General features: G+C 45.0%; 1 protein-coding gene across 1 annotated transcript in view; it reads right to left on the reverse strand.

Annotated features, from left to right (window-relative positions):
• The window catches only part of myo1d (myosin 1D), a 126,368-nt gene that overhangs the window by 17,135 nt on the left and 84,243 nt on the right, over positions 1-24,990 (reverse strand). The window contains exons 17-21 of the mRNA XM_056296605.1: positions 22,361-22,584; positions 21,559-21,697; positions 19,700-19,804; positions 19,286-19,399; positions 9,790-9,944 (exon numbers count right to left, since the gene is read on the reverse strand). Coding sequence (XP_056152580.1) covers positions 9,790-9,944; positions 19,286-19,399; positions 19,700-19,804; positions 21,559-21,697; positions 22,361-22,584 — 737 coding nt within the window. The remainder of the gene's footprint in view (positions 1-9,789; positions 9,945-19,285; positions 19,400-19,699; positions 19,805-21,558; positions 21,698-22,360; positions 22,585-24,990) is intronic.

A 24,990-nucleotide genomic window follows, 5' to 3' on the forward strand; every position in this document is an offset into this window, starting at 1 on the left:
CATGCAGTCTTGTAAAGGCATACATTTGCTCACACCATAAATATTCTCCCTCATATACATATGTACAAATGCACCCGCTCACACATGCTCTTGTAAAAGCACATGGGCGTGCAGACACACACACACACACACACACACACACACACACACACAACTTGGTCTTACCCTGCCCCTTGCTGTCCATCACTCCACCCAGACAGGGACAGAGACAACCCCCAGGCTCCAGCACTTTGGCAATGAGAGGAGCACTGGCCCACATTACAATGATTTTGAAAGTGTTTCAGTGTGTGTGACAGAGAGAGAGAGAGAGAGAGAGAGAGAGAGAGAGAGAGAGAGAGAGAGAGAGAGAGAGAGAGAGAGAGAGAGAGAGAGAAAGAGACATACAGACAGACAGAAGGGAGGGAGAGAAGATAGAGTTGCAAGGGGCATGGAAAGGGGAGGAGAGGGTGAGTGGGAAAGAGAAAGAGTTAATCTTTGTTTGTGTCTGTATTGCCTTATGCATCTGTACCCATGACGTAGAAATTTGAATATTTTCACATTTGATGATATTCATTGACTGCAGCTTGTATTTATGCGCTACATTTCGGTGAGATACTCATTTAGCCTACTGTGGAACTGGATGTGCATGAGTAGGCATACAGTACAGACAGCACCATCCTCTTCTTTGTAGATACTGGCTATGTAGATGGGTGCACAAGTTTTACATGACAACATTACTTTTTTTCTGTACAGCAAAGCAGGGATTTGTGTTAAAAATAAAAACCTCTCTTAACATCTTTTTCTCTTGCCATTCTCTTTAAATATCTCCCCTTTCTCCAGTCCCAACTCTGTTCACGCGCACCCGTCTAATGCTGTGAAACCGGGCTGTCTGATTTGTTTAGCATGCTCCCTTGATACTCTGTCTCTCTTTCCATCCCTCCATCTGTGGTACGGCAGGAGATGTGCGGTTATAATTTTCAGCCGGCAGGGTTATTAATGGATCGCGTATCAGACAAACATGGATCCAATGGTTGCCATGGGAACTGCATCCGCAGCGCCCTGGAAAGGAGGGGGGGAGACCAAGAGGAGGAGGAGGAAATGGTGGAAGGCAAGCTGAAAAACAAGAGGGGGATGGGGGAGGGTGACAGACAGAGAAGGGGAGAGGAGAGGGATGGATGAAGGGAGAGAGGGAAGGAGGGGAGCCCTATTCTCCTAGTCTGAAATATTTGATTCAGCAGAAAGGGTGACCTTGGTGGGGGAGACAAAGGCAGCTTAGCTTTCCCCCCCCCCCCCTTGTGCTTTCTTTTCCTATTCTCTTTACCCTCTCCATCACTTCCTGACTCTTTCTTTCTTATCCTCTCCATCTTTACATATTGTCTACCATGAGAACGCGTTCCCTCCATCTCCTGTCTTCCTCTCTCACAACTGTCTTGATCACCTTGTCTCTCCCTCTCTTTGTCTGTCTCAGTGTCATGCTAGCAGTGATGGTGACAATGTCATGTCCAGTTACAACAACAACAAAAATCTATTTAAAGCACAGTTATTCACCCACAGCATTTTTCAGTTTTAATATTTGTGTATATCTTCATAGGTCCCTTTCTCACTGACGAGTCTTGTTCTGATGCTTTTTTCTTTCTTTCTTTGCTTGACTGTGACTGCCTCCAATGGGAGTACGTTGGACCTCTCAATGGTAGAAAATGATAATGCTCACAGGTAATCTCACTTAAATTGTTTACACAAGAACTTTAGCTCAGAAAACAAACAAACATCCGTCTCGGTCCAACAACGTTAGCTGAGCAGGAAATAATACACAAAGCACTTTGATCGACTCTGGATGAGGACCGACTGAGAAAATTGAGAATGTATTTTGCAAAGCAATACAACGCTTCACGTTCATACGACATCTCTTCATCACCTTCTCTTCCCTCGCCTAGTCTCTAACCCCCATTCAATACTTCAACCTCTTTGCAGCTTCCAGTCTCTGTCCTCACTCCTTCCCCCTCCCCACTTCTAACACTTCTGCTGTTCTTCCTAAGCCTCTCTCTCTCTCTGTCTCTCTCTCTCTCTCACACACACACACACACACTTCTATTGCTCTGTCTTCCTCGCTCCCTTCTCTCTAAGCCCCCCCCCCCCCCCCCCCAAAAGTCCTCTGAATGTTTCTTCTTTTTTGTTCTTTTCTGTCCCACCTCCTCTCTGTAGTGACACAGGCGTGTCTGGCCCAAATTTGACAGGGTCAGGTTAGATGTTCAGCCCCTCAGGGCAGAAGCGGGGGTGCTGCCACCATGTGACCACATCACTATGGGATCAATAGAGGATTATGGACCATTAGCAGACTTTACAATACATCTGCCTTTGCTAGGCCTGTTGACATTGAACTGCTCATGGACTAACTTGCCTTTATCATTGCACACCTGAAATACAAGAACACTTGAAACTTACATTTATCATTATTTATTAGTCTTATCTGTTGTCATCTGTATTTTGATATATCTGGTTGCTATGACATTTAATTTCCCTCCAGGGATTAATAAAGTCAACTATTTATCTATCTATCTATCTAGCTAGCTAGCTAGCTACCTGTCTTATGTTGCTGACTCATATTTCTGAAAGGATGAGAGCAAGATAGAGAGAATAAGGAGCACGGAGAGGGGGGAGGAGATCAAAGAGGAAAGAGCTCAAAGGAAGCAATGAATGACAGAGAAATTTAGAGATGAAGAGAGAAACGTGTCCAAGACAAAAAATGAAAGTGTGTGTGTCAGTGTGTGAGAGAGAGAGAGAGAGAGAGAGAGAGAGAGAGAGAGAGAGAGAGAGAGAGAGAGATGAAGCGGTGGTGGGAATGGTAGAGGTCAAAGAAGATCAATGGTGAGAGGAAGCGTGAATGGAAGGAGTCTTACACAGGTGAGTCATTAAGTGTGTGTCACACAAAAAGACGGATGGGAAGAGTTTACAGTGTTATGAATTGGTTCTCAAAGTCCTCAGCAACCCAGAAAGAAAAAAAAAGAATGGGAGAGGAAAGGAGGGAGAACAGAGAGAGACAGAGAGAGAATGATGCCTGCCTTCTTATTATAGGCCCATAGCCCCAGAATAGACCATCAATCCCCTCGGAGCACTGACACACAGGAGGGAAGAAGGAAGACAGGAATTAATGAACTCCTGTCAATGATTCCTACAGAGAGAGAGAGAGAGAGAGAGAGAGAGAGAGAGAGTGACATGGCCTCCATCTTCAGTCCTCCATGTCACATCTTTTTACACCCACCATCTCCATTACAATTCTTTTTTTTTCTTTCTCCCCAGTTGTATTTGGCCAATTACTCTGCGCTTTCAGCCGTCCCGGTCGATGCTCCACCCCCTCTGCCGACCCGGGGAGGGCTGCAGACTACCACATGCCTCCTCCAATACATGTGGAGTCGCCAGCCACTTCTTTTCACCTGACAGTGAGGAGTTTCGCCAGGGTGACATAGCACGTGGGAGGATCACACTATTCCCCCCAGTTTCCTCTTCCCCCGAACAGGCACCCTGACCGACCAGAGGAGGCGCCAGTGCAGTGACCAGGACACATACCCAGATCTGGCTTCCCACCCGCAGGGACGCCCGACCAAGCCGGAAGTAACACAGGGATTCGAACTGGCGATCCATGTGTTGGTAGGCAATGGAATAGACCGCCACACCACCCAGACACCCCTCCACTACAATTCTACAGTCCAAACTTTTATATTGGGCGACATGGATTTCAGCATCAATAGCTGCAGACAGTGTGGATCAGGCAACGAGTTTCCACAGAAACCTCTGCACGGTGGTTTTCTAAGAAGCCGATTCCAACAGCTTACACAACACAACAGGACGCGAAGACAGGGGGAGGCTTTGTGTGCCAACTTACAAGTAACAAGCTTCTGTCACGGAGGAAACTCTTTCCAAGGCCATGACACACACACACACACACACACACACACACACACACACACACACACACAAGCAGCCAGTCAAAAAGGTCACTATATATTGCATTTTAATGTATGAAATGATTTCTCAAGTTTGTTTGATGCATGCAAACAGACAGAGAGAGAGAGAGAGAGAGAGAGAGAGAGAGAGAGAGAGAGAGAGAGAGAGATATGAAGAGCATTGTATTTGTCTCAGTATGATGAGTTTAACGGTGCTCAGTCAGTGATGTTGAAAAATTCCCCTCAAAGCGCCGATCATCACCTGTGAGAGTTGAGGCTGTGGATGAATTATTCAATGCCGAGCTATTTTTACTGCAAGAGCTCAGCGGGGACGGGGTGAAGCAGAAGGTGCAGCGTGAAAGACAAACGCTGAGAAGAAAATCAAAAAACGGAAGAACAAAACAGCCGGTTTCAACAGGCGCTCTAGCCAACACACCAGAGGAGCAGGGTAAGACTGTGAGTATGAAGACCGCGCCACTGGAGCAGCTGCGAGCAAGCATTTTCCTCAAAGGGTGACCTGAAAGTAGTTTATTATGAGTGGCTATAAACAGAGGTTAATAAATGAGTAATAACACTCATATGAGCTCCTACACAACACTTGTTTAACATTAGCAAACAACTTTGTACATTTTCCCATTTTCCTTGCAAAGTTATCAACAATTATTTGCAAATTATAAGTCGGTTACTAATAATTAAGCCGTCTTCTAATATTAGTAAGGATGCTGTAAGAACTTAAACGTGCCCTATTAATTAGCCATTTTTTAATCACTGTGCACAGCTAACTGATTATAAAGTGTGACCAAAATGCGTCAATCATCTCCGCTGACGGTGCTTTGAGAGGAGTGTGATGAATGGGTTTACACCGGGAATCTCCCAGTCACAATGCCAATTCACTCATCTTCGCACTGATATACACATCCATCCATCCATCCATCCATCCATCCATCCATCCATCCATTATCCAAAATGCAATCCTTATCATGCCAAGCAGTCCCACCCCTTGTTAGTTTATCCAATAATTATGACAGGTCCCTGTGCATGAACAGCGTCTACAGTGAAGTGACCCATAACACACATATACATTAATATTTACTTGCTTAGCATCTAGCTCCTAAAAGATTGGAAATTGTTCTTTCACTTGATTTTATATATCCAGTGGGTGATGAGGTTTTGTTCTTCCAGGTTAGCAATTTTGTAAAAAAAAAAAAAAAGTGAATGGGTTTGGATACAACAAGTAATATAGGAGATACGGATTCAGAAATTATACCTACTGACAAATCAAATGTCAAAGAAACAGTTTTTTTTTAATATCAGAGCACAAACCCTGCCATATAGACTATAGCTCAGTTAACTGAGCACCAGAAACAACAGACAGACGGAGAGACGAGAGAGAGAGCGAGAGAGAGACAGACAAGAGAGAGAGACAGACAGACACAGACGAGTGAGAGAGAGAGAGAGAGAGAGAGAGAGAGAGAGAGAGAGAGAGAGAGAGAGAGAGAGAGAGAGAGAGAGACTGTGTTTTGGGGGCAGAGAAAAGTGATTGAGGAGGGAAAATGAAACGTATGGTAAAAGGAGGCTCATCGAAGAAAGAGAATGTGGGCAAGCTACAAAGCCATTTTGATCAACTGATTGTGTCATTGATTCTGCAGCCTGTGTATGTGGTACAGGCGTGGGATGTCCCCGCTCTCCAGTCCTGGCGCTGGACAGAAATAATACTGCAGTGGTTGGTGTCTGCAAATTGCTTTGCATGGGGTGCATATGAACAGAGGGAGAAAGAGGAGAGAGAGAGAGAGATGGAGGGAGGGAGAGAGAGAGGGGAGGTCTGGCCCATCTAAATTTAGGTCTCAACAGCAGCATAGCCTTAAATATTTTATCACCTCGCCCCCTCCCCTGAAATGGGGGAAGGAGGGGTGAGTTGAGAGAGGAAAAAAAAAGGGGAGACAGAAAGAGAGAGACAGAGGGAGAGAGATGAGTAGGCAGAGAGACGGAGGGGGAAAGAGGTACAGTGAGAGACAGAGATTAGTAAAAAGGGATGTAGTCAAAATTAGGAAGCAGCAAAAAAAGGATGTGGGGGATAAAGGAGGGGGTAGAAGGCATAGGAATCTAATCCTTCTCCCTTTCATGCAAAATGAGGACGTGAGTATTTGTGAATTTCTCTAGACAACTGGTGCGTCATAGCAGATAAGAGGGTTATCTTCTTATACATGTGCAGCCCAACTCTCCGAATCGCTTCCATTTGAGTTGACTTGTTATGCATCGAGAGGTTTCTGCCACCCCTCCAAACCCTGACCCAAAATAAACCAGCGTTGACACCGTCTCAAAATAAAGACCATTTCAGTCTTGTGCGAAATGGAAAATACACAAAAGCAAAGAAAGAAAGCTTAAAGCCAAGCAGATTTTTAAAAAAAAGGTTCAAAAACAAATTGTATTGGGACTGAAGTTGCGACACAGGCAGCTATGGGGGTGGGGGTGGGGGGTGTCATTCTGTTTTGGCCTTGCTGTCACTATAGGGGAGGATAAAAACAGTTGCTTTGACATAGGCAGGCTCCCTGTGTATGCTGCTGTGAGCCACCCCTCTCTGGTCTCTATTGTGTAGTGCTGTGCATGGTGCAGCATCGTTGAAGGAGAGATAAAGGTTAAAACTACACTAATGGGGGAATGGTGACGAGGTCGTATACATTACAATAGAACACACACACACACACACACACACACACACACACACACGGACTATCTTCTTGTTAATGCATGTGTGCACGCATGAACACATCATCATGCAGCCAAGCGCACGTATCCTTGAATGCTCTGACATGCAAACACACACTCGTGAGCACAAACACATGCACACACACTGTCAGTCACACACTTCCTCGTGGAAGCTGATGTACATTCTCATGCAGTCGCCAACACACACAAACACATATGGATGTGCATTAGACCAATGCCCGAGCACATGCACACGCTCACACACACATGCACAACTGGCAGTGCTGGTGTGTTCTTTGTTCTGCCTGTATTTCATGATGATGGATGGGTTGGCATGCAGAGCACATGGAGAGTCATTACATGGGGCCCAGTGGCCTTTCTCAGCCTCACACCCACTGAGCAACGGCCTTCACTATGCAACGTGATAGTATCAGGGAATGGCAATGATCAAGCACCCCCCCCCCCAACACACACACACGCTCAGAGAACCACATACATAAGCAGACACAATCACAAACTTACCCACACAAAGACCAAACACACAGGCACAAATACAGAAATCAATAATATCTGAGCCAGACTATGGTAAATAAATAGATTCAGTACCAAGAGAAACGGAGGGGAATAAATCTAAAATCACGCTTTATAATCCCAGGGTTTAGAAATATGAATTCATCAAGCTGATAAGACCAGAATTAAAATTGAATGATACAAACGTGAATGTAATAAAGCTCCTTACTGTGTATAGTGTAGTCTGGCACACTACAGCATAGTATGCATTTTTCGGAGTTGAGCAAGTTATCATAGAGCTTTGTACTGTGTACACCTGTCTATACCTTCCACACAGTCACAAGAGGTGACGCTGCAGGAAAATATGCTGTGCTGTAGTGTCAGTGGTGCTTTTACTGCAAGGCCATTCCTCTCATAGCATTTTAACCAAGGCTTGATTTGGAAGGGGGAGCGGATTGTGGTACGCCTTGTTAGAACAACTCTTTTGCACCTGTTAAGTTCAGACTTCAGCGAGGAAACAATTTCCCTATTCCTCATCTTTCTGGCAGAGTTTGTGCAAATAAATCACCACCTGGTCAGGGCAGCATGTCGACAGGCTGGTGAAGGCACAAGCGGCGGTGAGACTGAACTTAACTGAACCTTAAAAAATAAAATAAAAAAAAGATGCGTGGGGTAGTTTGAGGTTGCCGTCAGTCTGTGTTCCCCCGAGTTGAAAGGAAACAGAGAAGATACTGCCTCTGCAGTATTAAACAGACTCAACAGGCTACTCTCAACTCAACTGAAATGAACCACTGAGTTGAAGTCAGTGCAGAATTACATCAGAAAGACAACCTTTGGAAAAAAAGGAGAGTGACTTCAAGGAATGTATTTGTCAGGAATCAGAACTCAGGAACATTGTCATTTCACTTCGTGTACCTGTGTACACGAAGTGAAACAAAATATCATTTCCCCCAGCCCGCAGCAGCACAACACAAAGATAAAAACACATATCCAAAAACCACAAGAACATATACTATATCCCAACTAAACACATATCCAAACTAAGAACACATATATCCAAACTAAACACGTATCCAAACTAAACACATATATCCAAACTAAGAACACATATATCCAAACAAAGAACACATATATGCAAACTAAGAACACATATATCCAAACAAAGAACACATATATGCAAACTAAGAACACATATATCCAAACTAAACACATATATCCAAACTAAGAACACATATATCCAAACTAAAAACACATATATCCAAACTAAGAACACATATATCCAAACTAAGAACACATATATCCAAACTAAGAACACATATATCCAAACTAAACACACATATATCCAAACTAAGAACACATATATATCCAAACTAAACATGCATATATCTACACATATTGGTTTGCATCATGTCTGGAGTCTTCCTTTGTGTTAGCTGACAATGGCAACAGTTTATACCTAAAGATTAAAATAATTCAATGCACTTTGCAATATTAAAAAACAATTTATGTCCATATGGCCATAATGGACAAACACACAAAGGGTATTCACCTATGAGGGAGGGTAGAAACATTTCTCCAACATGGATATTTTACTGATATTTGCAACTTTCATCTAGCTACTCGAAATTCAGTACATTGTAATTTACATTCTAGTATGTGGATGAAAACTCACATATTACCCATTGTATATGGATATACTGTAATCCTACCACCACAGGTCATTTCAGGATGACACCATACAGTCGGACCAACATTACTTCTATTAGCATCAGATTGGTTGTTGTCTCCTGATAACTGGGATATGTGGGATGTATTTGGCAAAAAAACAAAATCTTTAAATCAGTTTGAAAATGTCTCATTTAGTGTTTTTACCCCCATTTGCATGTTGCACTTTCCCTTTAATTTATAACTGAGCTACCACATACTGGGACTTAGGCGAGTACCATCAGTGTAGATACTCTTTAGATGATGTAAGACACAAACGGATGTAGGCTTCACAATAATCCCCTACCACTAAAGTCAGTTACACACATATGGCCTGGTATTAGTATAAGACCTGCTGGATTTGTTGACAGTAACTGAACTGACGTGAACTGTGTTTAAAGGGGGGGGGGGGGGTCAACCGAATCATGAGAACAAGTACTGACTTTCTATGAAGAGGATAGCAGACAGACAGAAAGGGTCAATACCCACGATCCCACAGGAATCCACAGGTCATTTCAGTCAAACAAATGTGGGTTGATACTGCTAATAACAGACTTCTTTTGCAAGCTACTCCACTGAACAAACACACATGTAAACAGGCAAACATATGCACACACAGACACACACACAACCAACACAAATCTTGTCTCTTTTTTTTGGGCATTTTCCGCCTTTATTTGGCAGTGATAGTTGAGAGAGAGACAGGAAGGGCAGGGGAGAGAGAGGGGATGACATGCGGCAAAGGGCCCAGGCCGGATTCGAACCCAAGCTGCTGCAGTAAGGACTAAGCCTTATGTGGTACGCACTCTACCAGGTAAGCCACCGGGGCGCCCCACAACTCTTGTCTGGATTCTCGTCCAAAATCAAGCCCCCCCATCCACACACTGCAGTCGAATCATCCCTGCCCTAAAACCGCCCCACCTGCTGGCCCCATATCTTCGCTCCATACCTTTTGAAGTGGCTAAGCAGGGTGCCGACCAGCTCCCCGATGCGGCTTTCGGTGGCGGGCACCATGCCCTGCAGGCACACCACCAGGTCCCTGCTGTCCTTGGTGTGAAACACAACCAGCTGGTCCTTCCCGGGGGACACACTCACCCCAGTCACCTGGGACAGCGAGAGAGGAAAAGGACACACAAACACGGACGTAAGGACACAGGTATACACACAGAGTATAAACGCCAGTTCAGATAACCGCACGTAAATGTGAAGTCATGTGCGGAAAGAAATGTTTTTAATATGGCTATGATCACGTGGCGTATGCACACAGTAACGAATACAACTCATACACAGTACAGACGTGTTGGTTAATACACAGCCATGCACACACATTAACACACAAACAAAGACAAGTACGCGTAAATGAACAGATGGGGAGAAAGAAAGGTATGCAAAGATATGCACCTGCCCTCAGGCACACACGCACACACACACAAATGCATGCACGCACGCACACACAAAACAGTCCTGTTAGCAGTACATGAATTCGCAGTGGTTCTCACACCACCGTACGTGCAAACTCCGATCGATCACCCCTCATTTAAGTAATAAGTGAAGGGAAAGTAGTGAGGGAACTCTGTATATTCAGAGCATCTCTCATTTTAATGGGCAAGGCAAAAGCTCCAGTCATAGATTGTACTGCTCAGGTTCACTTGTGTAAATGATGGTTTAGTGTAATGGGCCGAGATGAGAAACAAGATAGAAGTAGTTATGGAATAATTTGGTTTATGTGTGTATAAGCACTACAATACAGGATTTAGAAAAATCAATTAAAGGGTGTTTTTTTTTCAGTGCAGATCTGAGGGGGGAAATTTTCTTTGCTTTATCTCGGTGGAGATCTTTACAGGGTGAAGTTAGGAGGTATTGATCAGAAGCCCATAGGACTAATCAAACGGTTTTTAATCAAGGCCGCCCTGCCCCCACACACCCAACGGAGAGCGCCGGGGGATCGGCTGAGGAATCCCAATACCATGGTGGTACTATTTACCTTTGCAGGGCCGCAGAGTGCACCAGACAGGAAGCCACCAATAACATCACTGGTAAATAAAGGTTAGGGGTCAGAACAAGACCTCATGTTTGACCACCTCTCTCTTGCTCTCCCAGTCTCCATTTCTGTGCTCTCATTCTCTCCCTTAGGGTTTTCTTTTCTCTGTTCCTTCCATTTATTTCTCTTTAATCTGCCTTTCTATGTCGGCACACATGCCGGTGTATGCTGAGGAAACAGCCCGGGGGCAGGCAGTCAAGTACATTAATACCCACTCAGCAGAGCATGGGGCCAAGACAAATCCTTATTCCATCTTCATCTGAGGAAGACAAGGCAAGACAGACTGCCACCGCGGGCTACAAAACCGGTAAGCTTATTTACCTAAGACATGAAGCCTGTGACTCCTCTCCCCCGTCAGAAATGGGCGCCTCCATAATTGCACTGAATTATGGCCCAAAGTCTTGCCTCTGTCTCTGGCGGTCCATCCACAGTTAATTGCATGGAAAGAGTTACATTTACATATATATTAAGGACTTAATTGATTGAAACAAGAGTCATCCTCATCCATAATTGTTGGTATGTACAAATTTGTTCTTACACACCCATGGAATTTCTTTAGCTCTCAAGATTGTCTGACAGTCAGAAGCAAAGCCTGATGGTTATCTGTACTTCCTTCCCCTAGCATTTATTGTCCATCTCTTGCAATGAGCAATCACCCAGGCTTGCAAAGACATCATTCATTCATCCATCATCTAAACCGCTTATCCTTACTCAGGGTCGTGGGGATGCTGGAGCCTATCCCGGCACTCATTGGGTGGCAGGCGGGGAGGCACCCCGGACAGGCCGCCAGACCAACACAGGGCCCACACACACACACACACACACACACACATTCACATCTTGGGACAATTTAGTACAGCCGATTCACCTGACCTACATGTCTTTGGACTGTGGGAGGAAACCGAAGCACCCAGAGGAAACCCACACAGACACGAGGAGAACATGCAAACTCCACACAGAAGATGACCCGGGACGACACCCAAGCTTGGACTACCCCGGGGCTCGAACCCAGGACCCTCTTGCTGTGAGGCAACCATGCTAACCACTGTACCGCCAAAACATTACAAAGACATCAGTGTTAGCCAATTGGTATCCAAATTCAGGGGTTACCCAGGTTCTCCACTGGTCTCTGAGACAAACCTCAGGGCAGCTATGGGTGGACAGTGGTGAGTGGATGAGTGCCTGAGCAAACAGACAAGTGATGAGGACACTTTGCCAAGTTGTATAGTCTGGAGCTCAGCTAGCTGCCCAAAGCAATGTGGTTTGGTCCATTGTGCAATGGCTGTCATGGGGATCAACCGTGATTCAGCGTGTTGCCCCTTCTCTATTCTTGAGGGGGTAACTTGTTGGTTACGTAAGTTGGCCCAGCAGCCCCTCGGAGAAATACAATGGTACGAAAAGGAAATGTCAGCGACACGGAGAGCGGGAGAGAACTGAGAAAGCGAGAGGTAATACTGTTGATCTTACTGTGATTTTGAACTACCTTACACACTGCGCTTTAAAAATTCTGTACGTCAATCGATAACTACAATCATGCCAATAAAGCCTCTCTGAACTGACCTGAAGTGAGAGGGCGCGAGAGAGGAGAGACAAAGACCAAGAATTAAAGAGGACGTTCTGTGACTAAACGGACAAAACGTAATGAGCCATGCTGTAAGACCTCTCTTGCAGTGAGGGCACCAGTTAGCCTGCCATTAATGTTGACTGGAAAAACGTCCAGTCTCATAGATTAACAAGCATTAATTACACAACGGAGCCTCTCATGCACACTGTTAATTACCAAGATAAAACTGCGGTTGATGTCTTCACACTGCAGCTGTGGGTGGGAGCTGAGTGGGCTTGAGAAGGAGTGAGGAGGTGTGGGACAGACAGAAGTGGATGGATGGATACATGACGGATGTGATGGATGAAAAGAGAGACAGAAAACAGAAGTGTTAGGAGAACATGTGCAAAGAGGGATCACAAATAAGCCCTGCTGGGAAAGCAGAGGGAAGCGCCACACACACATATAGGAGGGCATTTTGTGCACATGCCTGAGTGACACCAGACATCAGCTGATCCGCCTTGCTGCTTTGTATCCATGACAACGCTGTCTCCGGGGAAGTTGGCATGACAACGGCGGAAATAGCGAATAGGCGGGAAGGGGAAGGGGGGGTGCGTGCACTGGATGAGGAGAGGATGCGGAGAGAGATGGTGAAAAGGTGGGGATGGGGAGAGGAGGCAGAAACAATTTGTCGGAGGAAAGAAGGAAGAAGGGTGGAAAATAAGATGTGAAAGAGAGAGTGCGAGAAACAAGGAGAGACAGTAAGAGTAGGCCAGAGGAGTCTGAGGAATGGATATGTTCCTATTCTTTGGACGATGTTTCTTTTGTCTCCCAAGGACACCGGTATCCTTTCATGAGGATGTGCGAAGCATTCTTTATTTCTTTTGTCATCCAGCCACCCATCCACTTCTAATCTCCTGGAATACATTAGACATTGTGAGAATTCAGTAGAGTAATGTTCCCAGTCCCCAGTAGACAACCATTGGCTCCTCACTTTCACTTGCCATCCATCGGCCCTTGCTGTTCCCAGTAGTTGCCCTGCAGCAGCAGTAAATGCACAGCTTGGGGGTAGCCACAGGGTGAGCGCTATGCTAGCCCATCAGTGCTAATCAGCACCCTGCTAACTGATCTTACCCTCCACTTGACCTTCCCTACATCGATTACTCGGCGTCACTCTTCGGTGGCTCCCGGCGTTACGTCGATCTTCCATCTCCATCTTCATCTCCTTTTCGTCTTCTTCCTCACCACCCCCTTTCTCCACTGCCTTTTGCACGGCATCTCACTATTTCACCTTGACTGATTCACTCACCCTTGCAGCTTGACATTTATGGCACAATAAGATCTAGAGCTGAAGGGAAGGTGGGGAAGCTGGCCTCAATCGCCAACGCAATGGTAAAGAAAAAGGTGGCTAATGATTAACTCCGGTCAGTCGTCATTATAAAGGGAAACCTGTGCTTTCATATTGCATTTTGAGTGGTTGTTGCAGCTAGAAAAGCACTATAAAAAACACAATTTGATTGATTGATTGATTATGGTCTTCTTGTTTCATCTTGAGAGGAGCATAATATTAAGATACCTTGCACGTTTCCTTTTTAAAAATGTATGTCAACTTAAAAAGGTAGAATACAAAGCTGGTTAAAGTTGTTCTACACTATATCTCCACCTTGGATATATGTGCAATGTGCATTAGGTATTGTATTGTTCAACTATCTCATTGCATTGGTGTGACGACTGTGGTTATCCTGTCTGTCTCCTGAGCCTCCAACAACACTGATGGCAACATAAATGCCTTATGTAGGACCCAGTCTCTATCACCCCATATAATGTGTATTTGTTTATTTGTAAGTATGTGTTTTGTGTCTCTCAGCATGTCTTCTACCTTATTTTGCATCGTTCTTTTTTTTCCACTTCCAGTGTGGGAAGATGGCGGTGCGAATTCACGTATGCAGCAGCCTCACCCAGTACCGTCCTTGCAGTGTTTTTGCCCACGTCTAAGTATCTGTCTTTGCTTGATGGCCGGGAGAGCTGACGCTGGTTCGGCTGGGAGAGCTTGGTCTGCTGCGACCTGTGGGCCCAGGGACCACGGCCCTGCCTGGAGCTGCACCCGTGGAGGTAACGCTGAGGGCAGTCTGACAGGACGCGGAAGCGGGGCAGGCTAAGCTAACTGCTAGCCCATGCAGACCGGCAGTTCCGATAACACCGAGGGCAGTCTGGCGGCAGCCTCGCCTGGCGTTGGCTGTGTTTTTGGTGTCATCGTGTGGAGTGCGGGGAGGTGTGTCGAGGGTGTCTGGCTGGGGGAGCTGGTGTTGGATCGGCTGAGGGAGCCTAGGTTTGCTGTGTCCGGTGGGCCAAAGGACCACAGCCCTGCCTGGAGCTGCACCCGAAGAGGAAACACCAAGGGCAGTCTGACAGGATGCGGAAGCGGGGCAGGCTAAGCTAACTGCTAGCCCATGCAGACCGGCAGTTCCGACAGTCATCCTGGCTGGTGTTCGTCCCTTGGACAGTGATTTTTTTAATTTAGTTTGGATATAAGTTTGTGTGTGTGTGTGTGTGTGTGTGTGGGCCCTGCGATGGACTGGCGGCCAGTCCAGGGTGTCTCCCCGCCTGCCGCCCAATGACTGCTGGGATAGGCTCCAGCATCCCCGCGACCCTGAGCAGGATAAGCGGTTTGGATAATGGATATATGTGTTGGTTTGGATATATGTGTTCTTGTAGTTCGTGTAGTTTTTGGATAAATGTTTTTGTGTTGCACTGCTGTGGACTGGGGGAAACGATATTTTGTTTCATTTCATGTACGCAAGTACATGAAATAAAAGGACAAGTGTTCCCGATTGCTGATTCTATTAGTCATATTGCACATACAGTGCATCAGTGTGTGTGCTTCTGTGTGTTCTATTAAAAAAAGAAAAGAAAAAAAAATCAAAATCTAGCCAACCCCCCTCTTCTCCCTGTCTCTCTTCCCGCTCTTCTCTGTCTCCTCATTTGAATTCTACATGTCGTGATTAAGGCTGGGGTGTCCAGCTCTACGCCCCATAATTCTCTCCCACCATTTTATCAGATGAAACACTTCGGGTGTGTGTCGTCACCGTTGTCACTGCACCCCAACCTGATGTCTCACTCATTTCAAGAGAAGACATAAATGTGTAAGCCCTCGTGCTTAATCGAGTACACCTTCCTTCCTTCCTTCTCTCACGTCTCTGCCTCACCTCCCGGACACAATGCTTTATGCATGCTGTATCAGCAACTGTTTTTCTTTTTTTTCCCCTTCACACAATAGCTGAGCTTGTTGAATTCAAAATGAAAGGTGTTGGAGAATTTGGTCAGTCGTGTGTATGCAGCTGTTATGCTGGTCACAATGCTGCTGCTGTGGTAACGAATGAAGGTTAAATACAAAGTAGTTACAAAAGACCGTCCCAAGACCCAAAAACAAATAAATAAAATGAAAAATATAGGCAAAATATCTCCCCAATTGTACATGGCCAATTACCCCACTCTTCTGAGCCGTCCCGGTCACTGCTCCACCACCTCTGCCGATCCGGAGAGGGCTGCAGACTACCACATGCCTCCTCCGGTACATGTGGAGTCACTAGCTGCTTCTTTTCACCTGACAGTGAGGAGCTTCGACAAGGGGACGTAGTGCATGGGAGGATCACGCTATTTCCCCCAGTTCCTCCTCCCTCCCGAACAGGTGCCCCGACCGACCAAAGGAGGCGTTAGTGCAGCGACCAGGACACATACCCACATCTGGCTTCCCACCCGCAGACATGGCCAAATAACACAGGTAACACAGGGATTCAAACAGGAGATCCCCATGTTGGTAGGCAACGGAATAGACCGCTACACTACCCGGATGCCTGGTGAAATATATATTAACTGATGCAGTGCTTTAAGAAGGTAGAGACTGTAGGTGTATAAAAGATGACTTTCTGAAGCAATATTTTGGGATATGGGAGAACTGGATGGGCAGAGAATGCAAAATCAACTCACTCAGACAGGCATTAAGTCAACACAAAGACACGCACATAGTTTTGCCACAGAAACACACACACACACACACACACACACACACACACACACACACACACACACACACACACACACACACACACACACACACACACACACACACACAGTTTTGCCATAGTAACAACCTCATGTGCTGTGCACGTATGGCAGCCTTGATGGACCTATCGGAGCATGAATATAAATCGAAATCAACCAATTGTAGAGTCAGGAGATTTTTGCATGCTGTCATGTTGCCACACAGGACCGCAAAGATCGCTGCTGAATCACACGTGATAAAGTGTTTGGTTGGATCAAACGAGTCCTCGTCTGTACCAATGCCTCATAATGTGATTCTGTCATTAAGTTTGTTAGTCACTTCACGTGGAGTGGCTCCAAGTTGTTGGAGATATTTGTGAAGTCTAATCAAGAGACATTTAATATCATGTGTCCACAACCTCACTGTTGTATAAAATGGTCATTTATTTACTGTTCTGTGATTATGGGAGTAGGTCTCATGAAAGAGACAGCAATTTCAGCTTTTTAAAAAGGTAGTTTTTGCAAAAAAATGGTTAGAAAATCTAGATTTTTAATATCAAACGATGCTATTACAGACATTAGGAGCCATTTTCATTCAGTCTCTTAATTGCAATTATAGAAATCTGTGTTCCGTAATCTACAATATCAGCCAAGCTGGGTTAAAAGGTGTAAATATGTGAAAACATATTGCATGCTATTTTGATTGTGGTGATTGTGAAGCATTATAACGCTGCTGCAAAACAATTAGTCTGAATCGTAACATAATCACATTATTGTGCTCGCTCTTCCATTATCAAAAAAGCCAATTAATCAAGCGTTGCCAAATGGAGCAGACTTGATGCTTCTTAAGAATTTTTCTGATATGCAATCTCAGTATAATGAATAAGCTGTTGCAATCAACTTAGCGAAAATACCCAGACAAATAGTTTTAATTGAAATCTCATTTAACCCGATGATACTTGATATTTGATATTAAATGGTATTTGAGACACCTGGTGTCTCAAATATATCAGGCGACTTGGAAAAATCCTATATGAAATGTTTGTGTAGTATTGTCTTTTTTACATTTACTGTGTTTTGATATGGAGACAGAAAAGCACTTCTGAACTGAAGCCTCAACATGCAAATTGGGGAAAAGCAAAGTGAAACAACCACAATTTTCAGCATTATCTCTTTACAGATGTGGTAGAGATAACACTCCATTAGCAGCCATGATACTGAGCAGTCTTCTGTGTTTCTCTGAAACGCTACTGAAAATGTGTCTGCCAGTGATGTCACTAGTGGAAGATCTGTGAATGTGAACATCCACTTCCATCTCATCTCATCTCATCATCAGCCGGGGTTGGGTCGCGGTGGCAGCAAGCTAAGCAGGGCACTCCAGACGTCCCTCTCCCCAGCAATGCCCTCCAGCTCCTCCTGGGGGATTCCCAAGGCGTTCCCAGGCCAGATTGGACATGTAGTCCCTCCAGTGAGTTCTGGGTCTACCCTGGGGTCTCCTCCCAGTTGGACATGCTCGGTAAACCTCCAAAGGAAGGCACCTAGGAGGCATCCTAATCAGATGCCTGAACCACCTCAACTGGCTCCTTTTGACGCGAAGGAGCAGTGGCTCTACTCTGAGCTCCCTCCAGATGTCCAAGCTCCTCACCCTATCGCTAAGGCTGAGCCCAGACACCCTATGGAGGAAACTCATTTCAGCCACTTGTATCCGCGATCTCTCCCTTTCGGTCAATACCCAAAGCTCATGACCATAGGTGAGAGTTGGAATGAAGATTGACTGGTAAATTGAGAGCTTTGCCTTCTGGCTCAGCTCCCTCTTCACCACAAAGGTCCGGTACAACATCCGCATTACTGCTGATGCTGCACCAATCCACCTATCAATCTCCCACTCGTGAATAAGACCCCGAGATACTTGAACTCCTTCACTTGAGGCAACAACTCATCCCCATTTCAGAAGGAGCAAGCCACCATTTTCCAGTAGAGAACCAAGGCTTCAAACTTGGAGGTGCTGACTCTCATCCCGGCCATTTCACACTCAACTGCAAATCGCCCCAGTGCGCGCTGGAGGTCACATTCTGATGAAGCCAACAAAACCACATCATCTGCTAAGAGCAGAGATGCAATTCTGAGGTTCCCAAAACGGACACACTCCTCATCTTGGCCGGCCCCTCCGAGAATTGCCACCTTAATGTGGTGGAGGGGTTTGGGTGTCCCGGTGATCCTGGGAGTTGTGTTGTCAGGGGCAATAGCTCCTGGTAGGGTCTCCCAAGGCAAATTGGTCCGAGGGGAGGGGCCAGACTAAGAGTGATTCCCAAGAAACCCAATGAATGAAGTTAAAACATCTACTTCCTGGTTTGGTTACTTTCTGGTTCCTGATTATACACCTTTATGTAATGTTATTCACATTTTCATACACAGTGCAGCCAAGAAACCAGGCGGTAAGTATTCCTACTCACACATCATCCGCCAGATACAATTTCATTGACATTCAGAGACACACAGAAGACTGCTCAGTATTATGGCTGCTAATGGAGTGTCATTCCTGGAGATAATAGTGAATATCATGACTTTTTCCCTCTAAATCTGATATAAACCAGGTGGGTTTGAATGTAGAACATCAGTTTTAGTGTCATCTGCTTACACTGAGCTGTTGTGTGTAATGTTTAAGAGGACATATGTAAGAATGTGTTATGCTAACACACCAGCTTTGGCTAAGGAGTGCCCTGTGTACCTAACAGAGGGAGATGTTGGTAGAGAGGTTGATGTCACGTGTGGGAGATTGGAATAGTAGAGGAAATGATGCTGCAGTAAGAGAAGTCATACATTGTAGAGGGGAATGCTCTTCATGGGTTTGTATTGCTTGAGAGGGTCCATCTTGTACAGGTGGCGATCTGTGATCAAAACAGCCCGGTCCTCTGCCTTGTGGAAACGGTTGATCTGGAGAAAACAACATGCCTCATCAGTCACCCAACAGGACTCACATGCACATATAGAAATAGATGCCCATGCACATGCACACAAACACACATTCATCTAAAAACACAACAGGAAGCTGGCCGATACCAAGAGCCAGCTGAGGGTCTGTATGGTTTTCGTCGAGCAATGTGTACAACCATTCCTATAGTATATTTGCATGTTTGCATACGTGTATTTGCATGTGTGTGTCTGGAAGTACGTGTGTGCATATATTTTTCTCAGTGGACGGCATTTAAATGTTGGGGAAAAAAAGCCACCTACTTTGCGGACGTTGCAGGAAAAAAGAACTCTCATGAACTTGTCCTTTCGCTGCAACTCACTGGAGACCAAAATGAATGACGAGGCAGTTTCAGGGCTGTCTCGCTTCTGCCGAGACAGAAAAGCAAAAGAGGAGCTGTTATCGCCCCTAAACTCTCCTTCATAGAAAGCCTCTGCATTCAGAGTTTTTTTTAAACAGTATGTTTATTATTTTCAAATTTAAATGCATAAAAAGAGTACACTACTTCAAAAGTAGCAGCTAATCTTCCCTTAAACCATCTTTACCTTCCCCAGCCTCTTCACTAGTAATAAAACTGTATTAGCGAAAATAGAAGTCTATATATCCACACACACACACACACACACACACACACACACACAATCTATATCGATCCAGCTATCTATCCAACTATATATATATAATATACACAGATATTAACATTGAAAATGATATAATTAAAAAAATGTGCCTAAATCCAAAGGTATTTCACAATCTCAGACAAACTTCACCTTCTGTCATACATCATCCACATGGTCATTTTGTATAGGCACAATCCCCAAGTCACCGTGTTCCATAAAATACATGAAAGGTCCCCAAACTCTTTCATACAAATTCAATTTACCTCTGAGTACATGTCATTTTTTTCAATAAAGGCCTATCAGATGTTCTGCTTGCAGTATACACATCTATAAATATGAGTTCTTCCTTCCTCCAAGGAAAATCGTGGTGGATAAAAACCCAAAATAATAACCTTGGGGTCCGTGGGCATCTTCTTTTTTTTTATTTTTTATTTCCCCCTCTTTTTCTCCCCAATTGTACCTGGCCAATCACCCCCCTCTCTGAGCTGCCCCGGTCACTGCTCCACCCTCTCTGCCAATCCGGGGAGGGCTGCAGACTACCACATGCCTCCTCTGATACATGTGGAGTCACCAGCTGCTTCTTTTCACCTGACAGTGAGGAGTTTCGCCAGGGGGACGTAGCGTGTGGGAGGATCACATTATTTCCCTCAAACAAGTGCCCTGACTGACCAGAGAAGGCGCTAGTGCAGTGACGAGGACACATATCCACATCCGGCTTCCCACCCACAGACCTGGCCAATTGTGTCTGTAGAGATGCGCGATCAAGCCGGAAGCAACACAGGGATTCGAACTGGCAATCCCTGTGCTGGTAGGCAACGGAATAGACCACCACGCCACCCAGACACCCCGAGGGAAATTCTCTCTGAAAGTTTAAATTTAAGGACATGTTCATTTAGATTCTGTATATCTTCCTCACTGAGGATCGTAACTGAAGATTTTGAAGCATTTACTTTATAGCCAGAGATCCTCCCGAACAGGCTAATGAGTTTTAATAAAGCAGGGATAGAGCAATCTTTTTAAAAACAAGAAGACATAATCTGCAAAAAGCGAGATTCTGTTTTCTATGGTTCCCATCTGAGTTCCCGGAATATATTTAAGCGTTCTGACTGCTATTGCCAAGGGTTCAATCGCCTGTATAAATAGAAGTGGTGATAAAGGTGAGCCTTGGGGGCAACCCCTGTTTACCTTGATCATAATATGATCGTTTTAAGTCTAAAAATATTGGCACAGAGTTGAGATAAAGTTGGTTGAAGAGAGCTCACAACACAATTTCGAACTCACTCACTCACTAACACACAGCCATTAGTCAGAAACAGACGCTCAAACAAAGTAAGATGTGTGCAGCATGCGCGCGCGCACACACAGACACACACACACACACACACACACACAATTGTAAGATACAATCTGTCTCTCCACGTGTTTCTGTAACTGTCTTCTTGCTGCTCTCTACCAATTGCTTCTAAATTTACACTGCAGACAGCCACCCCTCCGCTACTCACCAGGTAATTTCCTTCCCAGGCCCTCTGTAGCCCCAGGTCAGCCCTCTGGCCCTTTAGAGCCTCCAGAGTGGCTACCTTGGCCCTGACCTGCAGGGCTTCCTCTGGAGACAGGCCTTTGATCATTGTCCATGCCCACCACCTGGAGGTAGAAACACACACACACACACACACACACACACACACACACACACACACACACACACACACACGGACAAATTGACTTTCTCCATCAAGAACACAGCTTAAGGCTTGGATAGATGAGCCAGAGATAAAGGATGGTAGCAGAGCTCAGTCATTCTGAACTCTGAGGTTTCACTCAGCGATCCTGATACGTTACATCATTTTTATAGAAAACATAGTTTCTGGGCACCACACTGTGCCCGATTTCAAGTAAAAAATAAAATCAGGATGAAAGGAGGAGATGGGAGATGGGGCTTTGATGGGGGGGGTGATGGGGGGGGGGGCAGAAAAATCAATGGTCAGTGTTGGCCCAAGGCTGAAGGAAATGTGTAAAAAGCTTCAAAAGGACTCAGCTGGGTGTGAAATAACACCCTTGGCCATGGTGCACTGAAGCTCCTTCTCTGCCACAGTTGTAGTCAATTTACTCTCAATCCAACTAAGTGAGGAAGAGGAATTTCAGCGAACTTCAAAAGCCCGAAAATGTTTGACTTTAGAATGGTTTCCAAAAGCGAATGAACAAACTGAACACCAGTTTCGTTTTACGTGTAGCATTAGCTCAAATCACACCATCCCAAATCGGCTCTCCTCTTGGACATTCATCACTGATACTGTGGCTTGGTACCTGTTGTAGATGCTCCTAAGAGCCTCCTCAAACTTGCGCAGGACTTTTGGGGGTGCGGGCCACTTGACATGCCTGCCGTAGTCCTTCATCGAACCTACGTTTTTGAAGCGACGGTTGACCTCGCGGATGTAGGACCTGACCTTGTAGCGCCGGTAGGCCCGCAGGATGACGAGGGCCGCCCGCATCCGCCGGTATCGCATCCGGGCGATGGTGCCCCTCCACACCTGGAGACATGGAGCAAGTCCACAAGTTGTACTATCTCGATGTGGAAAAAAATCCCACAGTATTGATGCAGAGTAGACTCAGTTTGTAGAGTCATAAAAAGCACCACTTGAATAATTTTGTTTGGTAGTATGTCCTGTTCTGATCTGATTATATACAGGGTTATAAGGTGCTGGTAGCAAAAAAAAAAAAAGAGTAAAAAAGCGCTCATCAAAAAATTTCAATGCAAAATTCAACCCTTTTGTTCGCTTAGTCTTTATTTCTCCTAATATATTTTTCTTTGGAGATAAAAACTCATTTAACAAAAAAAACCCAAAAAACAAAAAACTGCAACTTGCAACTTATTGGGTGGTGAAAACCGTCATATAAACATATATAATCATATAATCATCATAATAATGATGATAATAATAATAATAATGGTAATGAATATATATATCGTCACCTTCTTAAAATAATGGCCTAAGTCATATTTTCAAGTTTTTCAAAAAACAGAATAAACTGACGCTGTCCGTCAATTATTAATTGACGGACAGCGTTATTTGTATGTCAATAGTCATATTGTCAAATATTGTCATAACCTTTTTGTGTGAAATGATTAAATATCATATATTTTATATTTATTCTCTTTTTTGAAAAACTTGAAAATATGACTTAGGCCATTATCTTAAGAAGGTGACGATATATATATATATATATAATCATACATAGATCATATAAGTGAATGGTGAAATTCACTTAATTCTGATTTTCACTAAACATACGGGGATGATTCATCTTGTTAGAAACCAACTTCATTACACATTTATAATGTAAAACTAGGTTTAAAAGGGACCGCAACGTCACACGTACTGTATCTCAGTGCTTTTAAATGTTTTAACAGCACACGGGTAGACTAAAATAAGGACCCCCTATCTTGCCTGTAACCACACGTAAGTCGAGCAGCTATATTAGACCCTCTAAAAAATGAATAATAGATGTTAGTGGGACCCCGGGGAGCCATAACTCCTGGCCGGCTCTCACAAAAAAAACCCTCCGCCATATGTTCCCCTTTCACTATCTTACACACACCACCACACACACAAAAACACAGTTCGAGAGGCGCAATAAACTTCACTGTAAAATCAAACAACTGTCAACAGCTTTATGTGTTTTGCTGTGTTTTACAGGACGGGACAACATGGAGGCAGCGCCACATGTCAGACCGAAGATGTACTCCAGGAGAGCAAAAACCTGTAAAGCACAGCAATGATGGCGCTCATGAATATTAAAAGGTTATAAATGTGGGGGTGGCCAACAGGAGAGCAAAGACCTTTGACATTTGCATATTAATGGCGAGGAGGCTGTTCACCTGAAGAGGCCGACAGTGCTATAATTGGCAGAACAGAAGATAAGGCATGCATCTTTACAACATGGAAGGAGCAAATTAATCCCTGCAATTCAAAGATGATGAGCTCCAACCTGTATTAAAATGCAAGAAAACCTTTTGGTATAATTAAACATTCTTTTCTGATGTGAAATGCTATCTTTTTTTTTTCTCCCCCCCTTTTTTTCTCCCCAGTTGTAGCCGTCCAGTTACCCCACTCTTCCAAGTCATTCCAGTCGTTGCTCAACCCCCTCTGCCGATCCGGGGGGGGGGGGGGCTGCAGACTACCACATGCCTCCTCCGATACATGTGGCGTCGCCAGTCACTTCTTTTCACCTGACAGTGATGAGTTTTGTCTGGGGGACATAGCGCATGGGAGGATCATGCTATTGCCCCCAGTTCCCCCTTCCCCCCAAACAAGCACCCTGACCGACCAGGGAGACTAGTGCAGCGACCAGGACACACACCCACATCCGGCTTCCCACCCGCAGACATGGCCAGTTGTGCCTGTAGGGATGCCCGACCGAGCCGGAGGTAACACGGGGATTCGAACCAGTGATCCCCGTGTTGGTAGGCAACGGAATAGACCGCTACACTACACGAACGCCCTCACCTAATACACTATATGATTAATCGAAAGAAAAAGAATAATGCAAAATAAGGTAGAAGACATGCCGAGAGACACAACACACACACACACACACACACACACACACACACACACACACATACACATTATATGAGGTGATAGAGACTCAGTCCTAGATAAGGCATTTATGTTGCCATCAGTGTTGTTTGAGGCTCAGGGGACAGACAGGATAACTACAGTCTTCACACCAATGCAATGAGATAGTCAAACAATACAATACCTGATGCACATTTGTTTTTTGCCTTCCCCCCCTCTTTTTCTCCCCAATTGTACTTGGCCAATTACCCTATTTTCCGAGCCATCCCGGTCACTGCTCCACTCCCTCTGCCAAGCCGGGCAGGGCTGCAAACTACCCATGTCTCCTCCGATACATGTGGAGTCGCCAGTCGTTTC

Source organism: Lampris incognitus, chromosome 17 (genome assembly GCF_029633865.1).
Source record: "Lampris incognitus isolate fLamInc1 chromosome 17, fLamInc1.hap2, whole genome shotgun sequence".
NCBI classification, from domain to species: Eukaryota; Metazoa; Chordata; class Actinopteri; order Lampriformes; family Lampridae; genus Lampris; species Lampris incognitus.